Genomic DNA, 21,891 nt, shown 5'->3' with positions numbered 1-21,891 from the left:
TAAAACAGTTGCATACAGAAATAATACTTCGCTTCTTGCGTGGAAAGATAAAAGAATTATTACCATGCTCACCAATTATTATAACACAAACCTACAATCTACCCAGAGAACATTACGCGGTGGACATATCGTAACAGTCAGTAAGCCTGAAATGGTGTTAGAATATACGGCAAATATGGGTGGTGTGGATCGTGCGGATCAATACGCTTCGACGTATTGTTTCCTCCGTAAATCGCTCAAATGGTGGAGGAAGTTATTTTTTGGGGGGTTGGAAATGTGTGTGATAAACTCATACATAATGTATCGCATCGAAAAACAAACAAGTAATGAAACGCCAATGACACACCACAAGTTTGTCAAGACACTCGTTGACCAATTGAAGGGCAATTTTCGTGTATCAAGAACACGTCCATCCACATCTTCTGAGGACAATAGATTAAACAATAAACTATATATTCCCGATGTGGGACAAAGAAAACGGGACTGCATTGTGTGTTCTAACAGGAAAACACCTGGTGGCAGGCGTCAAACCACTTATTACTGTCAAACATGCACTAATCAGCCTGCAATGCATATTGGGGAGTGTTTCAAAACTTATCATACTGTACAAAATTATAAACAATAAAATATTGGTTTTTTTGCAAATATACATTCCTCGATGTGACCCAATTCATATAAGTCCAATATCATTATAATACGTTACTTGGTTCCAAAATTATACTAAATAATACGAGGGTCTGTAAATGCACGTTTCTGCCACAAAGTAGCGTCGAGTAGCTGGTAGCCAATGTCCAGAATGGTTCAGAGTGCTTAAATAAAAGAAAGGTCTTCTCAATCTAAAAGCCAAAACCAAAAAAAAAAATTTTCTCCCTACCTTGGGCCTTTACCACAGCCTATTCTTTCCCCTTTGAAATAAACAGCCACAGTGTAAGTTCTTGCATGAGATGGTCCCACTGTCTGAAGAGTCCTGAGAAAGAAAGATATATTATTTTTAGTAAAGTAGTATCCTCCCAATTGGGAACTGCACAGCACTCCGAGAGCAAGCAACTACTCAGCACCTGGGTGGGGTAGACAGCAATAAGAGTGCTGGTGAAGGAGTAAGGGTTAAAAGTAGGTATTTGTGGGGCAATGAATACATCAACAAAGATTCAGAGTTTTTAATATGAAATAAGAAAAAATTCTATGTTTGGAATATTTGTCCCCAAAACTAGATCTTAGAAATGAAATATTTCTCTTAACAGTCTAAAATCCAAGATAAACAGGAAATAACATAAATATATAAAAATCAAAAGCCTACCTTTAAATTCTAAGTGGTCAAAGGATATGAACAAATACTATTCAAAAGAAGAGTTACAAACTATTAAGAATCAGAAGAAAGATTATTTCAAATCATTAATATAAAAGAAATGCAAATCAAGACAACTATAGGTTTTACCCAACACCCAGAACTCCAGCAAAGATTAGAAAGGTCAATGCTGGAAGGATGAGGGAAGAAAAAGACACTCTGCTGGTGGAACTGTGAATTGTTCCAGTCTTCCTGGAAAGCAATCTGGAATTATACTAAGAGAATAATGAAATGACCATACCTTTTGACCCAGAGCTCCCACCGCTAGGCATATGCCACAAGAAGGTCAAAGACAGAAAGAAAATTCACATATATATCACATATTCATTCACAGCAACACTTTTTGTGGTAGCAAAGAACTGGAAACAAAGTAAATGACCATCTATTGGGGAATGGATGAATAAACTATGTTACATGGATGTAATGGAATATTATCACACAATGAATATGACAAATATATATAAAATAATGCCAGATGAAGTAACCTGAACCAAGAAAAGAATATGCACAATAACTACAAAAATAAAAATGGAAATAACAAAATGAAACTAAATACAGTATAATTATAATAGCCAAGGCTGGCCATAACAAAGAGATGAGAAAATGTACCTCCCTGCCCTGCTTTACAAAGATGGGAGGACTAATGCTGAGAAAGACTGCAGACTTTTACAGACCTGGTTGCTTTACTGGTTGGTTTTATTGAATGTCCTTTTTGTTTTAATTTGCAAAGCTTTATTTATTTATTTAAAGAGATAACTCACTGGGCACAAGAGAAGAGATGCAGTTGTTATAAAAACAAAAAATATCAATAAAAATTAGCAAAAACAAAATATATTAAAAAAATAAAGTTGAAGCAAATAAGCAGACATAAAAAAATAAAAGTTGAAAGCAGAACAGAAAAAAAGAAATTCTTAATCACAGGATCACAGATTTAGAGCTAGAAGAGAGGCCATTAAAGATCAACATGTTCATTACATATGAGGAAAATGAATACTAGAAAAATTAAATGATTTAACAAGACTGCACAAGTACTAAGTGACACAGGCAGGTTCTAGTTGCTATTTTAAGCTTTGCCTAGTAGGTATTATATTTTCAACAAAAATTAACTTTTTCAGTCTATTTATTTATAAAATGTTAAATATAGGACATAATTTTAGGAGAAAAGAATTCTCTCCTGTATGATTCCCCTTCCTTCTCAGGTTCTTTCAACTATCTGGATATGTTTTCAGAAAGATAAAAAAAATTTAATTTCTGAGTCATCTGATAACTTTTTAAAGAAAAAAACATTATGGCAATCCAACACATAAAATAAAAGCTACTATATGTTTCAAAGACATAGTGCAGATTCCAAATGCAATAGAAAAGATAAAACGAAGGAGGAAATTAAAAGTAGTCAAAGAAAATAGCAAATACAAAATGATCCTTAAACTCTATATATCAATTTATCATCTTGATAAAACCAAATCATATTTTTAATTTTTAACAGGGAGGGATTTGTGAGTAGGGACAACAATTTCCTTTGTGTTTATTCATGTTGAAGAATAAAAATAGCAAGTTTTTGCTGGACAAACAAAAAATGGATAAGGTCTTTAAGGTATATATCATCACAACATGTTTCCATTAAATAGGATCATTGATTCAGAGCTAGAAGGGACCTCAGACACCATTCAGTCCAACTCTCTTTTTAAGATGAGGAAATTGAGGTCCAGGGTTATGCAGACAATAGTTGCAGTGTAAGCATATTAACCCAGATCTCCAAACGCAGCTTTACCAGCTTGCTTTTATGGAATCATAATCATCACTTAAATAAGAAAACATTTTAAACTTCCTATGTCATAATTTATAAAACTATCATTACACTCACTAGGCACAGCTTAGTTTCTTTCTTTTATCCTCAGAATAAATGAAACTCTTCCATAGGGACAACTTTCTGATATCGACACCCAGTTTTCATTTATAGTGTGTTTGGTATATAATTCTGCTGTTCTATCTCTGTACCTCAGCTTTTTTCTTTATGGAGTAAAGATCAATTAGCCAGTTTGTACAGTCTTTTGTGATATCCAAATGAAAGGATATCTTGTAAGTATCTTGGAGAGCAATTTCAAACACAAAGATGAAGTTCTGAAAAGTTTCTTTAAACCATTTAGAGGTCTTGTGGTATTAAAAATTAATGTGGAGTATTCTCTATACAAATACATTCTGTTTAAATATATAAAGTGGAGTAAAATAAAAAATGCTTTAAAAAAGTGGACACACTTTAAAGTATGTCTATCTTTGATAAAAATTTTTCTTGGTACGTCTCTGGATTTTCCTTTAGAGCCTATATATGAGTCATAAAAACAAATCAGTCACTACTTTATAATCACATCTTTTTTTTTTTTTTTAACAAAAGTAGTACTGTGAAGTTTGAACAATGACCCATTCAAAAGCCCCGGCTTTTTTCCTCTTTTCAGAAAGAAAATTCACCCCAAAGGAACAAAGATTTGTCATGACTGAGGATTTCAATATTTGAGGAAAAAGGGAACAAGTTATATTTTGGATACTGTGGGTCTCAATGGCAACTGAAAAGCTACTTTAGAGTAGAAGATGAATGCTGTTTGGGGATAAGATCAAGGTTAAGTAACAGACCCACAATCTATAAATATCTTAACAGTCAAAAGAATGTGCCACAAGCCCTGAAGGTAATTCCAAAAGAAGAATTCCAAACATGCTCTCTAAGCAATGGTAGCATCACTGAATCAGTACAAGGATTTCAGAAGGGCTGAAGGGAACAACTATTATCTGGATGTATAAATTCAGCTCTGCCTGTTAGACCCGTTAAATCATTAGATCATAGTTGTCTACAATACACACAGAAGGCAAGTGACTTTTAATAAATACACACATAATACATATATGAGAAATGAAAATTTTATGATAATTTATAACTCAGCAGCAACTAAAAAGAATGCAACTGGAAAAAATACATTTAAGATATTCTTATCTCTTAGAAAATTAGTTTACTGCTTCAATTATTAACATATAAGAATAATAAAATTTAAACCATAAAGGGAACTTTAAAATCATCTAGTTCACACCTTCATTTTACCCATAAGACACTGTGGGTCAGAAAGCTTAAGTGAGTTGGTAACCACGGCAGGCTGGGGTGGAGTCAGAACCCAGGTCTCCAGACTGAGTCACATCTACTGCCCTTTTCACTGAAAAGTGATATGTAATTTTATCCTGGTCACATGGAATATTTTCTAAATGAGGATAATCAAGTCTGAGTATGCCATGTACAAAGACCATGGTCTACAGGTGATAGCTTACTTACTTATAGAGAGGAATGTCGGGCTCTTTTCCCTCTGTTCTAAGGGTCAGGCAGCACTGCTGAAGTTGGGATTTAGGATCATTCCAATCCTGATTCAAAATGAACTCCTGCAGTAAGTCCCCAAAAGACTATTCAATAATGGTTTTGGCATCACTGACTATTAAAATAACAAACTAAAAGAATATCAACAGTTAAAAGTTTTTTAAGAACTAACCTTTAGCCTTGGAAAGAAGCACACATTCATGAAAGTGTGAACGTATTCCAAATCCTTATCAATGTATAGTGCAGCGATAAATGCTGAAAAAGAGAATATTTAAAAAGATCTTTTAAGTAAAACTATTTTACATCATTTATCAATGAGTCTAGATCATTAAAAATTCTTGACTTTCCTTTCCCACCGATGCTGCTACCTTTCTCTTAGAACAGAAAGCAAGTCTGTCTTTTAATTCTAACTACAAGGAACAATAGCATAGCTGAGGAGCGTGAAGAGTGGTTAAAACTACTCCTTTAAATATCACCCCCGTGTAAATTAGTGAAGAAAAAGGTACAGGTTGTATTTGACACACTGTGGATGTTACAGCAACTAAAGCATTACTGTGGAGCAGAAGATGAATGCTATTTGAGGACATAACTAGGTTAAGTAACAGACCTGCAGACCCACAAATATAGTAGCAAATATTTTAAAGTTGTCATTCAAACCCTCATACCTCCTAAAATAGTAATGTGAATTTATGACACTAAACATTTTGGGGATCCAAATAGTAATATTAAAGTCATTTGCTTGCTCCAGGCTCTAAGTTTTCTGTCTACATGTTTAAGGACCATATGTAGAAATGGACAATCAATAAACTAAATGCAAACAAAAGCTTGACTCACGGATTAAAGCAAAATAAAACTAATTTTTAAAGTCCAGCAATTTTACTGGTTTAAAAAATAACTTTAAATGCTAGTTTTAAAATCTTACCTTTACAGAATAAATATTTTATTTGGGAAAGCAATTTTAAAAACATATTTCACTGACCTAAGAGAAACAGTGACAATGATTTTTAACTTTTCCAAAATCAGTAAAATTTTAACTTTAAAATTTCTTATTTGGCTGTTGTTTTTTTCTTTTAGCTTTCCAAATGGACCCATTTCTTTTTGTGGTCCATGATACACTGTTAATTTCAACTGTTATCACATCAGACATTACAAAGATATAGACATGATGCGATCTTCTTAGTTCAAGCAATAATTTGAAAAACATGGAAATTTAGCATAAAGTATTTAAGGGGCACTGTCACTTGAAAATATAACAATATAAATAATATCTTTCTTTTTTGCTCATTGGATACAAATTGCTATAAAAGTTCATTGTGAGACTTTCTATCAAAATATCAATTTATTGATCATACTATATCAAGAGGTTTTAGAATTTAGTGAATTAATAAATGCTCTTTGGTACCCTATAATGAGAAGACAACTAATGATTCCTTAGTGCAAAAGGATTATGCTTCAGAATTCTAAATCTCTATATTTTCTTGTCCAACTTTATATAAAAAGTGAACAGACCTAAAAAGAAAACCAAACTGAAATTATAACATGTATGATTAACAATCTTTTAATTCCCAATTATTCTCTTTCTAACAAACACTAGAGAAAAAAGCATGATAAAAAGCACAGGAGCATGACAGATTATTTTAGCCATATTAGCCTAAAAATGGATTATAGCTTTCATTGGATTTAACCTTTTCAATCTGAAAAATAAAGGTTAGGTAAAGGTTTCATTCTGACTCACATTCCAAAAGATCGGCCAAGGTTTTAGTACGTAGAGCGACAGGTCTCTTGGTCTTGTCATTGGTGATGGCATATTCCTGCATGCCCAGCTCTTCTGCTACTTTTGCTTGTGTTCTGTTATTCACCAAGGAGCTGCGTAACAGCTGGCCCAAAAGACAGAAATAACTTTAATGGATAGAATTATTTCTTCTTTTTCCCTTTTAAGTCTGTCCCCTTGTCATCTTACGACAACTCAGAAAGGATGATCAACAGTGTTAAATGAAGAGAAGTCAGAAAGTATAAGGACTGAAAACTGACCATCAAATTTGAAAGGAGGAAGGGAGAGAGAAGGGGGAGAGAGAAAGAGAGAAAGGAAGAGACTCACATGGTGTGTGTGTGGAGTGGGGGGAAGGGGAGCGGCAGGAAGGGGTTAGTTGCTGAAGAAACAACTGTAGAAAGCTTTTTCTAGGAGGTTGGTTGAGAAAGTGGGGGAGATATTGGGTGATAACTAGAAGGGATGGTAAGGTCTACTAAAAGATAAAGAGATTTGGACATGCTTGCAGGCAGTAGAGAAGAAACTACTATAAAGGAAGAGAGTGAAAGTAGAAGGAGAACTATAAAAAAAGATGATCAGCTAGAGAAAATAGGAAGGAATGTAATCAAAGCCATGTGCAAAAGGGTTGCCCTTGGTAAAGAGAAGGGCTACTTCATTTTAGAGAGTACAGAAAAGGAAGGTGGTAGAAACGATGTCAAAGGGTTTTGAGAAGAGAAGGGGAGGAGTTCACAGTAAAGGGTTTCAATTGTTTTTCAGTAAAGAGGAAATATCCTCAGCTGAGGATGAAAGAGGAGGTATGAAGACTTGAGTAATGATAAGAAGAGCTAATATTTATATAGAGCTTACCAAGTGTCAGGCACTGTGCTAAGCACTTTGTAAATATTCTTATCTGATCCTTGTAACAACCCTGGGATGTGGGTGTTATTATTATCCCCATTTTACAGATGAGGAAACTGAGGCTAACAGAGTGATTTGCTCAGGGTCGCACAGCTATTTGTGACTGGATTTGAATTCAGGTTTTTCTGACTCCAGGAAACTGGATCCTCTCTTCATTGTACCACCTAGCTGCCCTAGAGGTTCAGAAAAGGTTTTGTGCAAAGTGGGAAAGGGAATCAATTAGCAAAGAGTAAAAGGACTGGCTTTCTGTAGTGAGGGCCAGGATGAGGTTAGATAATACAAATTCTGGTTCAATAACCTGGTCAGTTCAGTTGCATGACCTTCCTCCAGAATCATTTAGCAACAGATACTGTTAAACTTGGGGTTTCTTTCTGTTGGTTTCTCATGGCATCTCTTTAAAAGACATGCTTTTTGCTTCAAATATTTATGGGCATTTTTCTTGTATTCTTTCCAGAAGTGTGTCATTTCAGACTTTTATTTCATGATGGTTTAAAGAAAGATTCATGATGCTCAGATTATATCTGTGAATTCTATCTCAAAACAGTCGCCCTGGATTGTACAGACCTCATGTCTTTCAAATGTTATGTCACATCTCTTTATTTTTGAGTTCCAAGTCTCCCATTCCTTTTCAGAGTAGCTACTGTTCAGTGAGATTAACTGATATGTGTTCTAAGTTGTATATACTCATTTAAAAAACATTTCAGAGCTTTAGTTTCCACACTAACTTCATTGTTTGTTTCTTTTAATTCTATTGTTTTGCCTATGAACTTTTTCTGGAGTATCTGGCATCCCATATTTATTTCCTTGCTTTTTCTTCACTCTGTATAGTTATTATAGTGTGTCCTTCCTAGATACCTCATTTTTCCTTATCAGTTGAAAAGTTAATTTGTGACGCCCTTTTTGTGATTTCTTCTCCTTTTACACACCCCCTTTTAGCTTCTCTCATACTTTTTTCAGTTGTATGAGTTGATGCCAAATCTCTCTAAGTTTCCTTGTTCAGAATGCCTTTCCATTATATTGTAGACAGAACAGCTATGATAAATATTCTGTTGGGCCCCTTCCCATCCACATTTAATTGACAACTTTCTTCCATACAGACTATAAATTTCACTGTTAAAATATAAGGTGGGTGAGAACCCTGGTTAACTGGTAAAGTTTCATGGAAAGATAGGTTCTGAAAAATGGAAACATTAGAGACAGCTAGTTGGCTAAATGAATAGAACTCTGAATGTGGAGCCAGGAAGACCTGAGTTTACATCTGGCCTGAGATACATTTTGTAATCCTGGGCAAGTCAATTAACCCTCTGGTTGTTTACTCATCTGTAAAATGGTAATAACAATAGCACCTACCCTCCTAGGCTTGACTTAAAAATAAAATAAGAGAATAGTTATCAAGTACCTTGTAAACCTTAAAAAGATGTATAAAGACTAGGCTTTATTACTCTTAAGAGAAAAAAGTAGTAAAGTCTATAAAGTCTGGTAAGAAATTAGGTCATGATTTCTTAATCTATTTTTGTATCATGGCAGTCTGGTAAAGCTTATGAACTCCCCAGAAAGCATTTAAATAACTGAAGGAGATGCTAAATTTTAGTTAGTAGTGAAAATAAAAATACAATCCATACCCACTTCTCTCCCTCCTCCCCCACATATATGTTCACAGACTCCCTAAAAATTATTCACAAGGGTCCATGGACCCTAATAACCTTTGAATTAGATGAACCAAAGAAAACCTTGATTGATATCACCTTACAACTAAGAAAATCAACGGAACCACTTATTAATAACAATACAAAGGGTGTGTGTGTGTGTGTGTGTGTGTGTGTGTGTATATATATATATATATATATATATACTACATTATTTATAGATGTAAAGTTTGAAGAACACTTGATTTACAGCTAGAAGTTGACTCAGCATCTATGTAACCTTAAGGAGAGAAATTTCATCTCTCAGGGCTTCTTTTTCTTAACCTGTAAAATGAGACTACCTAGACAATCTTTGTGGTTCCTTTCTAGCTCTTAGGTCATGTGACACTATGAATTTTATGCATTCTAATATTATAGCTAGTCAGAAGGTTCTTAACCAAGCAATCAAATAGTAATGCAGACAAAGGAGAGGTAGGGCTTGAGAAAGGGCTTAAGTGAAAACTAAGGATATATCAAAGAACAGAGTCCCTGGGAGCTAGTGTCATATAATTGACTTCTCCCAAAACTGATTGACTGGTCCCAAAAGTGAAGTGAGGAGATGGAAAAGTTAAATGAGAACATCCAGCAATGTTTCACTTCAAAATAAATCTTCCTACTTAGCAAAGGGAGAGTAGAGCCAAGAAAATAGCATGACAGAAGGACAGTAATATATTTTATTTCTAGAAACTGATATTAAGATCCTATTTAAATCAAAAGGAACAGGACACTGATGTTATCAAAAAGTTAGAAAATATATTATACAGTAGTTAAGACTCCTAATTAAGAATACACACACACACACACACACACACACACACATATATATATATATTTTTTGCTTTTTGGAGGGGGAAGGCAGGGCAACTGGGGTTAAGTGACTTGCTCAAGGTCACACAGCTAGTAAATGTTAAGTATCTGAGGCCAAATTTGAACTCAGGTCCTCCTGACCTTCAAGGTTGGTGTTCTATATTCACTGTGCCACAAAGTCTCCACTAAGGGTAGACATCTGACATGCAAACATGTCTTAATTATAGCAAATACATTATTGGGGGAAGAATAAGAATGATAAGATTACTATTAAAAATAGAAATTTATTTAGTGCTTTAAGTTTTGCAAAGCATTTCAAATATATTATCTATAAAATGAGGAGGTTAGACCAAATGACCTTTGGAGATTCCTTCCAGGTCTAGATCTACAATGCTATGTCTCATTCTGATGCTCATTAACATCCTCCTCTGATAGATTTTGAGAATGGAGGCAAGTAATGTAACCTCAGTGTCCTAGATCAAATTGTGTGATTATAAATTGCAGGACAGATACTGACCTACCCTGGTTGAAGCCACTTCCCCACCAGATAATCCCCATTCTGCAAATGAGGAAACTGAGACTCAGAAAAAATTGTGACTTGCCTCACAGCCAAATAGCTACTGAGTATCTGAGGTGGGATGTAAACTCAGTCTTCTCAACTTTAAGTACAGCCTCTATTTTATCTCTTCCACCATGGTATCTCTAAATTAGGTGCTAGAGCTGTCTCTGAATAAAAATTAATCAAGTATTTATGGCAAACATGTAATACTGTAAATAATCTACTGTTTGCAAGTCTCTCACTTTTTCATAGCTGTTTCAATACTTCTGATTAAGTCAGGAAGATTCAAATGTGTATCTGTTCCCTTGTGATATCTTCCCCCTGCCTCCAAGCCTGCCTTCTCTCTATCTCAGGGGCTGGGTCTCTTTATCTTGTCCAGTCTGGAAAGTACATCCCATTCTGATTAGCATAAAAGCTCTGACTTGGGCCAATGTGCCTCCCTCCTTCAGCAACCAGGTGGTCTTGCACTCCCCAGGAGCTCACTATATTATATTAAGCTTAGTGTGGACATTCAATTGGCTTACTTCATGACACCTCGGAATTCCTGAGCTCAAAAGAACCAACAGCTTAAGCCTCCCTAGTAGCTGGGATTATAGGTATGTGCCACAAGGCCCAGCTCTGTGATTATCTGTTAACTAAGGACTACCCATCTCCCTTTTGACAAGAAAGGAGAAACTGAAAGGAGAGAAGACTGGAATGTTATAATTAGGACAACAACAGACTAGGAAACAAGAAGCAGTTATAACAGATTGTCAGAGTACCTCAAATATTTCAAACTATAAATACTAAATATGAGAATACAGAAATATTTTTCTCCCAATTTTTTTTTTGTGTGTGTGCATGTGTATGTGTTTAATAAGTCTAATTTGTTAAGAAATAGTGGCATTCTTCTCTGGATTTCTTTCTAATTTCTACTGCTAAAGCAAAATGTAAATTAAATCTAACAAAGAGGACCATCTAGTGCAAAACATGAAAATTGCAAATTGTGATTTGCAAGTTTGGAACCAGTAAGGAACTTAGCCCCTTTATTTTATAGTTGGGGAAAATGAGGCATTGACAGAGGTCAGAGCATTTGAACTGAATGGAGATCTACCAATCACCACCTGAAAGAGATCCCCTGAAGAAAACTTTTTGGCACATCATAACCAGTTTCAAAGTTCCAAGGTTAAGGACAAGATATTGGAAGCAGCAAAAACAATAAACCAATTTAAAATAATAGAGCTACATTAAAAGCTACATAAGACTTAGCAGTTACTACAATAAAGGACTGTAGGCCTTGGAATACTATATTCTGTGGAGGAAAAAAGCTGGGATTACAACCAAGGTTAATTTACCCAGCAAAGTTAAGCATAATCCTGGAATGGGAAAAAAAGGGCATTTAATGAATTTTTTTGCGACAAAAACCCTAGTACTTAAGGGAAAATTCGATAAAGAACATCAAGAAGAAATATAAGGTAAACACTGGAAACCAAATAAAAGGGACTCAACAAAGTCAAACTGTTTACTTCATATATGTGAAAATATTGGTAGTACTCTTATGATTATCATCATTATTTGGGTAGTTTGAAAGAAAAGCGTGGGCTAAGCTAAGTACAATGGGGTGATTCTAAGAAAATAAATCTGTGTAGGGAGAAATAAAAGGGACTAATTATCTCACACAAATAAAGGCACAAAATGAAAAATTGATACAGATGATGCTATTTGGGGGAGGACAGGTAGTACTGAAACCTTACTTTCATCGAGAATGCGTTAAAGAGGGAACAACATATATATCTCGAAGGGCATAAAAGTCTTCTAAATTCAGAAGGAAATAAGAGGGCAAGGGGATAGGGTGGGGGGAGGGATTCTAAGAGGGATGGATAGGTTAAGGAATAGGAGGGCAAGAAAGCAGGTAGAAGTAAAGCAAAGGAATGAGGAGGAATAGGGTAGAGTGAGAAGGATAGTGAGAAAAATAGGAAGGAAAATACATAATAAATAATTATAGCTTAGAATGTGAATGGGACAAATTTACCTATAAAACAGAAACAGACAGATTAAAAATATGAATTCAATAATATGTTGCTTCCAGGAAACATGAAAATGAGAGATATACATAAAAATAAAATAAAAGAGCAGGAATAGAATTTAGTATACAAAAAAAAAAAAGCAAGGATAGCAATCATGATCTCAAAGTTAAAGTTAAAATAGATTTAATCAAAGGTGAAAAACAGAAACAACACTATTTTAGCAATAGTATTCAATATCATTTTAGACCATTTAAAATACCTAGACAGTATAAAATATCTGAGCATATACCTGCCAAAACAGACACAGGAATTATATGAACAGAAATGCAGAACACTTTTATACTTTATACAAATAAACTCAGATTGTTCATGGGTAGGTAAAACTGACATAATCTTTAAAATGACAATTTTACCTAATCTATTTATTCAATATTATCCCAATCAAATTACTAAAAAAAATTATTAAGTTAGAAAAAAATAATAACAACGTTCATTTGGAAGAACAAAAGGTCAGGAACTTCAAAGAAACCAGGGAAAAAAGATGGAAAGAAAAGTAAATTCAGCAGTATCAGACCTTAAACTATAAGGTGAGAGCATTGTTGAAGTGTAAAAAGGAAAGTTTTAATTATTTTAAATTAAAACTTTCTTGTATAAATAAAACATGTAGCCAAGAACAGAAGGAATGAGGAAAATTGGGGAAAAATTTTCATAGACAATCTCTCAGATAGAATGTGACTAAGTTGAAATATTGCTGTGATGTAGGAAATGATGAGCTGGATTTAGAAAAGCACAGAAAGACTTAGACTTAAGCAAGATGCTATCACACTCAGAAAAATAAATGATATAAGGAAATAGGTAGGGTCTTACATATATATGTATGATTATAGATATTTATGTATTATATGTGTGTGTGTGTATATATGTGTATGTGTGTGTGTGTGTGTGTATCTGCTTTAATTGTAGCCTTCTTTTGGGGAGAAGGAATAAAGTAAAAAGTATATAGCAAAGAACAAGAGAAAACCAACAAGGAAGCAAAGAAAAGTTGGGCCGCTTTGACAACAATGTGTAGTTTTTATTATATAGGTTTTCTTGAAATGTAAATTTATTGTCTTATACTGAATCCTCTCATTATCTGCTGTGATTATGGCAATGTGGTTTTTTTTCCTCATTTTCTATTTAAGTTTAAAATTTTTAAAAATTATAAAAATAAAGGAATTGAGAGTACATTAAAGTGAAAGTTATGTATCACAGAAGGCAGAGATTTTATTCAAAGATTGCTTACTAGAGCTTTAATAATCAGAAGTCATTCAGTAAATGCTTGACAAATATATAATGGGAAGTTAAATAGTACAGTGGATAGAATGCCAAGCTTGGAGTCAGAAAAACTCATCTTCCTAAATTCCAACCCAGCTTCAAATACTTACTAGTTGTACAACTCTGGGCAAATCACTTAAGTTTATCTGCCTCAGTTTCTCATGTTTTAAAAAAATGAGCTAGAGAAGAAAATGGCAAACCACCCCAGAATCTCTGCCAAGAAACCCCCAAATGGGGTCATAAAGAGTCAGATACAACTGAAAAATGACTGAAGAGAGGAGAGAGCACTCACATGATACATCCAATGAGTTGTGAGACAGAAGGCCTACTGTAGAAAAGGAACTTTAGTTCAACCTTTTCATTTTATAAATGAGGAAAAAGAGGCTTAAAAGGGTTAGGCGACTTTCCCAACATTATACAGCTAATAAGTAGCAGATTTACACCCAGATATTCTAGCTCCAAATTGAGTATTCTTTCTACTATCCATAGTATGGCATTAATAATCACTTAATTAAAGGTACTTTGTTCCCCAAACTCATTTATCACATCAATCAGACACATACCATCAAATACTGTCTCTTGATGGGACAGTAACTTGAAATTGATGTTTACTTACTGAAAGCATTATGAAGTACTTGAAATGAGGTTATCATCTAACTTTGTAAAAGTACTCTGATATTTACAAGTATTCAAAATTAGTTTAGAAAGAAGATAGTTCCTTAATCAACTAAACACAATTTATCTAAAAATTTAATAAATCATATGTCTAAGGACTTTTAAATTCTGTTCCAAGGGGCTGTATGAGCAGCGTTATTTCAACAATCATTATTCTGGTTTCTCTGACAGCTCCATGTAATTTATTTTTGAAGTTATAAGTGCTGGAAAAATAAATTCTGACTCCAAATTGCATAAAAAATGAGTCAGTGTTTACAATGAGTCTCAAAGTAATGAAATTCTCAATGGTAACATGTCTAGAGGTCAAGAAGAAAAAGTATTGAAAAATATCTTAAAAGTGCTCCAACATGTTTATCCCTTGCTTCTTTTCCCAACAGATTCTCTGTCATTTTAGTTAGGATCTTAATATGAATGCTGGGGCAGCTAGATGGCACAGTGAGTAGAGCACCAGCCCTAGTCAGAAGGACCTGAGTTCAAATCTGGTCTCATTTAACACTTACAAGCTGTGTGACCTTGGGGAAGTCATTTAACCCCAATTGCCCTCCCTTCCCCCCCTCCAAAAAGACCAAAAAAAAGAATGCCAATTAAAAGTGAAAATCCAAAATCTACTGCACACATATAGAAATATGGTAATAACTGGCTACCCAATGCATCTTGTTTCATCAGTCTTCTCTAGGCTTCACTCCACTCCACGTCTCTACAATGCCAGAAAGCCTCCTCAACCTTAAATCTCACTCAACTCTTGGACTTCATTAGAAATACCTCTGCTCCTGTCTCTTCTTGAATGGGTGGTTCCTCCAGGACCTACATTTTAAGGAAATCTCCCATGGAGAATAAGCCCTTTAACCTCCATTCCAGACTCAATTTTTTTTTCCTAATGCAACTTCCCTTCCTTTTATGTACTGCTTCCCCCATTAGCTCCTAGTCCCAGGAAATTTACATTCTATCTTTCTTTGTGCTTGTATTCATATTCCCAGCACTTATCACAGTCCCTGGCACATGGTAAAGTGCTTAACAGATGTTTATTAACTTGATTTGACATTATTGAAACATTTCATGATTCCTGAAACAAGCAAAAAAAAAAAAATCAAGGAAATGTTCTATTACATCAAACAAGACTAATTGTTGAATGTATAATTCACATATTAAAATTATCAAAACCATTAGAAATTAGTGTAGTTTAAGCCATTAATCAAACGAAGAATATGTTATTAGTTACTTTCTTAATTCCTATTTTCTGTCTTGTGGCTGCCTTACTATTAGGAATGATTTATCACAAACTCACCGTTAAGTGACCTTCATGATGATCAGGAAAATGAATGAATAAGTACTCTGTAGCTACCAACTGCATTATGGAGTCACCCAAAAATTCCATTCTCTGATTATGGCCTCTGAAAAATGAACATCATACAAAAAAGATCAATAAGTACTTCGGGTGAAAATAAAGTAAAAGATAATTTAAGAGTACAAGTATACCAGATTTATTTTAAAGCATAAATTGATACTGATTAAAAGAAAATTAATAATGTTCTAGAATTTACTAATTGAGAAGAAAATAACCTCTTTTTGTCTAGTAGTAGTTGACATTTGGAATGAAAATTTATAAAAACAAACAAACCTATTTTAAAATTTAAACAAATTCTAAAATATAGACCTGAAAATAATATAACAATATAAAATAATGTAAAAGTTCTTAACATTTTTTGTGTCATAGACTCCTCACTGGCAATCTGGAGAAGCCTATGGACCCTTTCTGAGAATAATTTTTTAAAAGAATAAAATAAAATACATAGGATTATAAAGGAAGTCAGTTATAGTGAAATAGTTATTTAAAAAAGCCACCCAAGTGCACAGATCCTAGGTAAAGAACCCATCAACTAGAGGAGGTGACCACTTATCTGAGAATACAATACAAGAATACGAATAAAAATTTGGTGTCAAAGTTAAAACTAAGAGTATTAAGCATTTTCATTTGTTAGTCAATCATTCATCAGAATAGAGTTTAAAGACTCGAGTTCAAAGTTAATAACAGAAGTCCAGTAAAAACAAATAAATAAAATCTCATACTTTGAAGAATTATACATATAATTTTAAAAAACATTCCAAATCCTTTAAATATTTCAAATTCTGATAGCTATACACTGACGTAGTCTTTAATGAAGTTGCAGATACGTCCTACTCTTTTACTATAAATGATCAGAAAACAGAGTGACCAAGAAAACTACATCAGAAAGGACATTCAGATCTAACAGTCTGAGGCTGCTCAATGAGTCTTACAATGTAGCTTCCAATTTATTCAAAGGAAATATGGCAGCGGCCAAAGTCTACATTACTTTAATAGGCCCACTAATGCTACTCTCAAACTGAAATGCCACTTTCAACTCACAGAGTCAAATGATTAAATCCCACTGTTCTCAATGTGAATGCTCGTGCCAGAAGTCGAACATGAGTAAAAATGACTCCAATAGCTTCCTCAAATTCTGTAAGCTTCTGTAGTACTGGAGAAGTTTCAATAAGTTGTCGATCAGTATTTGGTTCTTGTAGCTTAACAGAAAAAACAACAACAACAATAAAAAACAACACCAAGATACATTATATAAATTGCAGAACATTAAAGTGCTTTGCTTGCTACTCAATCATCCCTACTTGTTCCAAAAAATCCAAAATCTTCTTTTAGAATAATCTGTATGTATAAATCAAGTAGAAATATTTGAAATCTAAAAAAAAAAAAATTTTAATCTTCTCTACCATCCCTCAAATCCTTACTGAACAAGAAGAATAAACAGATTTAGTATTTACAGAAAGTTCTACAATAATATTTTCTAATCACATTACAGAACCAAGTATTGTACAAAGGGTATTCAAAATCCCATGTGCTGTATTGGCCCTTCAGAGTAGGCAGGGTGCATAACTGCATCTGCATTGGTCTAAGAAGAGCATGAAGAGAGAGCATGTGACTCGCCTTTAGTAACCATTCTAGGTCACTTAACTATTCAGGGTCTCAAGTGTTCTCATCTATAAAAAGAAGAAATCTGACTAAAAAAAATCTCTAAATCTTCCAATCCTGTCATTCTACAAATAACGAGTCTCTTTTTTTAGTGACCAATATAATCTGGCAAGTGAAAAAGCCTAGACCCAGCTCACTCTAAAGAGTACTAACATTTTCTATTAAAGTAGAAATCGGTTCTGCTTAACAGGGAACCTTCATCATCTGATGAAGAGAAAATATAAAAATTAAAACCAAGATTCAAGTTTTTGCCTAACTCATGTCATGCTTACATCATTCATCCTTTGCTACTGAAATGTTTTTCAAGTACTCTGAATTATTGACAGTTATTATAAACTCTATGTGTGCCAAATGAATATGAGCTAGGTTCATGAGAATCTTTACAATAATAATCAGCATTAATCCCAGAGTGCTTGAAAATTTTTACTTAAGATTACGTATGTACCAAAGAAAAAAAATCAAAACAAGGATTCTCAAAATTGGTGTAGGAAGGTGTCCTGCTAATAAACACCAGAAGGTCCTAGAGATAGCCAGTAAAAGTCATTATACTACCTTATGATTTTAATTTAGCAATAATCTTTTAGCAGCTTAAGTTAGACTTGAATTTTTCAGGTACAAATTAGGTAAAATTTAATCTCAAATTTGGTTTACTTATTTTTCTATAAAACATATTTTCCTTATTCTCTTATCCTATATAGGAGGCAAACTAGCATCAAAATCGTGTTTTATCACCTTGCTGCCAAATTCTTCTACACAAAAAGCTATGTTTGTCTTATAAAAGGGAGAAAAAGACACAGAGTAGGTAATACGGTTAGCATCATTCTATTTGTTACTAAATTTCCAATCCTGTCATGACAGCTGAATTTCATAGTATCTTTGACAGAATCTAAGCATAAAAAGTGCCAAAAAACTTCAAATTCTAAAATAAAGCAAAACCACTAAATGACGCTAAAGAATCACTTACTTGGAGTGGGTGTAGTGGATAATTAAGCCATACTTCCCGGAGGTCCTAAAAAATTTGAGAGAAACTTTTAACGTTCAAAGGATTTATTTGATATATTTCAGAATACTAAATAAAATGTCCTTATTTAAAATACTGAACTATTTTAGATGCTGACTGTGATTGCTGCAAATTCAAAATAGTGCTGGAAAACAAATTCTAACTTACATTTTGCAGAAAACTTAAAATAGCTATAGAGAACTCTAATTTAATACCTCTAATATAATAACCTTTTCATTTGCAGAACTCATTCACAATTTTAGAAACCACATTAAGAAGTGTAGTGAGAAGCTAGAAGGACTCAAACAGAATGGGAAAAGGCTCTAAGATCAAACAATCTGAGGACTGATCTCTTATCCAAAAAAGAAGATTTTGGGTAAGACATGATGTCAAAAAAACACTGAAGAGAGAGCTTGATTAGTTCTCCTTGATCCCACAAAGCTGAACCAGGAGTAATGGGTGGAAATCAGAAGGAGATAGATTTAGGCTTGAAGTAAAGAATAAGTTCCTAACAAGTAGTTAGCTCTAAAAAAGTAATATAAGCTGACTTGGGAGGTAGTGATTCCTCTCCCAAGAGGTCTTCAAGAAAAGGTTAGATTGACTCTTGCTTGGGAATCTTATTCAGGGATATGTTGGTTTAAAGGGTCTCTGAAATCACTTTCAACTTTGCTATTTTTATGAGTTTGAGGATTCACAAGAGTGAATCTACAGACACTCTATATGTGTACTTTTAAAAGCAATATTATGTCATTATTTTTTACTCAAGTCTATAGTCTCTTGACTGATTTCCTTGTGTAGTATAATATTTCTTCACTTCAACCTTCTTATAGTTATCAAAACCACCTTAATATAGATAAAATATTTTCAATGGTTTGCCTCTAATCTTGAGCATAAAAAACTAATTAAGCTGCTATTTAAGTGTCTAGTGCCAACCCACTTTTCCAACCTTATTTGATTCTACTCCTTTTGTGAATAAAACATAACCAGCTGAACCAGACCATTAGTTATTCCATGAGCACATTTTGCCCTCTCCCTCCTCTGTGTATTTGTAGAGGTCATCCTCTATCTCTGGAATGTACTCTGCAACTCTTATTTAAATTCAATATCGGGAGCAGAAGCCACTTCTTCCAAGATAACTTAATTGACCTCATTCTTCTCCCACTCCCAAAATTTCTTACAGTAATTTGTTTAGAACTACCTTTTCTTAACACATTTTACCTTGTATCATACTTATCTGTGATGGTCTTTCTCCACCATTATACCCCTTAAGTAAGGGATTGTGCCCTATTTTCATGTTTGAATCTTATATTTTGAGGACAATGTTCCTCACAAAATAATCACTAAGTGACAGTTTATTGAACCAGGCCTTTCATTCTAATTCCACCGTCATGACCAAATAATTTAAGCCTTCAATACCTGACAACTGGATGAATTTAAAAGTCACCTAACTGGAATTTGTGCTCCTACTGTCTCTCTATTCTAATCTGCCATACTTTCAGTTGATTAAAACTTTCTTAAAAATTATACTTTTGCCATATCCCTACTTTGCTCAAAAACCTTCAATGGTCCCAGGCTAGTCCTGTTTTCTAGATGAACATTAAGTAATCTATTTCTAATTTTTCCCTAATATGAATTCTCCATTCCTGTCAAACCAGTGTTGTCACTTCACTCTTCCTTTCATTCTTGTCTGCTTCTTGTACTTTTTACTCATACTGTTCTCCCAACCTGGAAAGTCTTCTTTCCACCTGTCCAAATTCTACTCTTCCTTCAGGGTCCAGCTCATGAGTCAATATTATTACTACTATTAGTTATATGGACAATTACTTTGGTCTACATTCATTTTCTCCTCCTTTGAAGTATTACATATAATGTTTTACCTAAACCGCTAATTGAATACATAATGCAAGGCATCGGGATAGGTGCTCTGGAAGACATAGACAAGAATGAGAAATAATCCTGGTTTTCATTGCAATCACAGACGATAAGTAATAGGAGACATGGGGCATGTACACAAATAACTATAACATGAAAGTGAAACAGGAGAGGCACTAAAAGTTTAAGATTAGTTCATAGGCAGAGATTACTTTTGGCTGGGAAAAGGAATAAGGAGTAGAAGAGGGAACAGAGGGTATATTTCATTGATGAGATGGAATTTGAATAAAACTGGGGAAAATGGAATTAAGAAGACACAGGGCATTAGCAAACAGTCTAGTTTTTCTGGTTTGTTGGGTATATAAAGAAAGCAGTAGATGCTAAGTTTTAGGAGGTAGTTTGGGGCCAAATTATGGAAGGTGCTTAATTCTAGGCAAAGAAATTAGGCAATGGGAGGCACTGAACAATTCTGAGCAAGGGGATCACAAAAACAATACCAGACGCTAGACACTAGACAATAATCTAGTAGTGATGTGAAAGATGGATATGGAAGAAATGAAGATCAGTTCTGAGGTTAATGAAGTAAGTCTAAGTTAGAGGTTAGGTAACTACATTGAAAACAGACAGTAGGCCGGAAATTCAATTTAGCACAGACTCATTCTGCGTCAGATTATTCTGGCCTGCTTGTCAATACAAAGCCTCACATATACTTAGGCTCCTTAAGAGTCTACCCATTGGGGGCAGAGTCAAGATGGCTGAGTAGAAGCATGTGTAGAGTCAAGATGGCTGAGTAGAACCAGTGGCTCTGGCTTTCACCTTCCCCAATCAATGTAAAAAGGGGACTCTGAACAAACTTCAGAGCTGCAGAACCCACAAAATGACACAGATAAGCTAACCTCCCGCAGAGGACAGCCCGGCAGGCTGGCAGGAATTGGCCAGTGCAGTGCTCGGGGAGCCGGAGCCTAGACTCGCATGAGCCAGAGGCTTTAGCCTCAGGGCCTGACCAGCCGCTGGCCGGAGGGACTCCAGATCAGCAACAGCTGTGACTGTTTCCAAAATTATCAACACACAGATGCGAAGGACAAAATGAGAGGTCAGTGCAATCTGGACTTTGGGACCCAGTAAGTAGGAGTGCCTCGGCTTCTTGCCCCAGGTGCTGAGACGCCCGGGGCCATGTGGCAGCTTCAGCTCCTGGCCTGCAGAGTGTAGGGGGACCAAGCACCAGTCTAAGGGGTAATTGCTCTTGCTTTAACCTGCTTGGATCTGGATTGCAGTCTAGGGTGGAGGTCCTGGGGTGTGTGTCCAGCTTGCCAGAGTGTGTGGAGACCTCAGAGAGGGCACCCATCTAATACCTCCGGCAGCTGAAAAAACCCCAGCGTTTGGGACAAAAGCTCCCCTGTCTGGTGGCAGAGTCCTACTGTCGCAAAAAGCCCAGGGGTCAAGTGACTGAGAGGCAACATGACCAGGCAAAGGAAACAAAGCAGACAGAAGATTCCAACATTAGACTCCTATTTTGGGGACAAAAAGGAGCAAAGCATGGAACAGGAGGAAGACAGTGAAGTCAGACCTCCTGCACCAAAAGCTTCAAAGGAAAATATGAGCTG

At 34.9% G+C, this 21,891-nt stretch overlaps 1 protein-coding gene across 6 annotated transcripts in view; it reads right to left on the bottom strand.

Annotated features, from left to right (window-relative positions):
- DROSHA (drosha ribonuclease III) overlaps positions 1–21,891 on the bottom strand; it is a 114,432-nt gene that overhangs the window by 7,684 nt on the left and 84,857 nt on the right. For 5 of the 6 annotated variants that reach the window (XM_069100758.1, XM_069100756.1, XM_069100752.1 and 2 more), the window contains 7 exons: positions 18,380–18,424; positions 16,795–16,952; positions 15,694–15,799; positions 6,433–6,574; positions 4,870–4,952; positions 4,659–4,762; positions 875–967 (listed from right to left, as the gene is read on the bottom strand). In XM_069100758.1, coding sequence (XP_068956859.1) covers positions 875–967; positions 4,659–4,762; positions 4,870–4,952; positions 6,433–6,574; positions 15,694–15,799; positions 16,795–16,952; positions 18,380–18,424 — 731 coding nt within the window. The remainder of the gene's footprint in view (positions 1–874; positions 968–4,658; positions 4,763–4,869; positions 4,953–6,432; positions 6,575–15,693; positions 15,800–16,794; positions 16,953–18,379; positions 18,425–21,891) is intronic. The other variant, XR_011170854.1, reaches the window with a different exon arrangement.

This window comes from Petaurus breviceps, unplaced genomic scaffold (genome assembly GCF_028583685.1).
Source record: "Petaurus breviceps papuanus isolate PSGF00001 unplaced genomic scaffold, PetGlider_PUasm1.0 42, whole genome shotgun sequence".
In the NCBI taxonomy this organism is placed as follows: Eukaryota; Metazoa; Chordata; class Mammalia; order Diprotodontia; family Petauridae; genus Petaurus; species Petaurus breviceps.
Note: the sequence above shows the minus strand (reverse complement) of the source record. Positions and strands in the feature narration are given on the sequence as shown.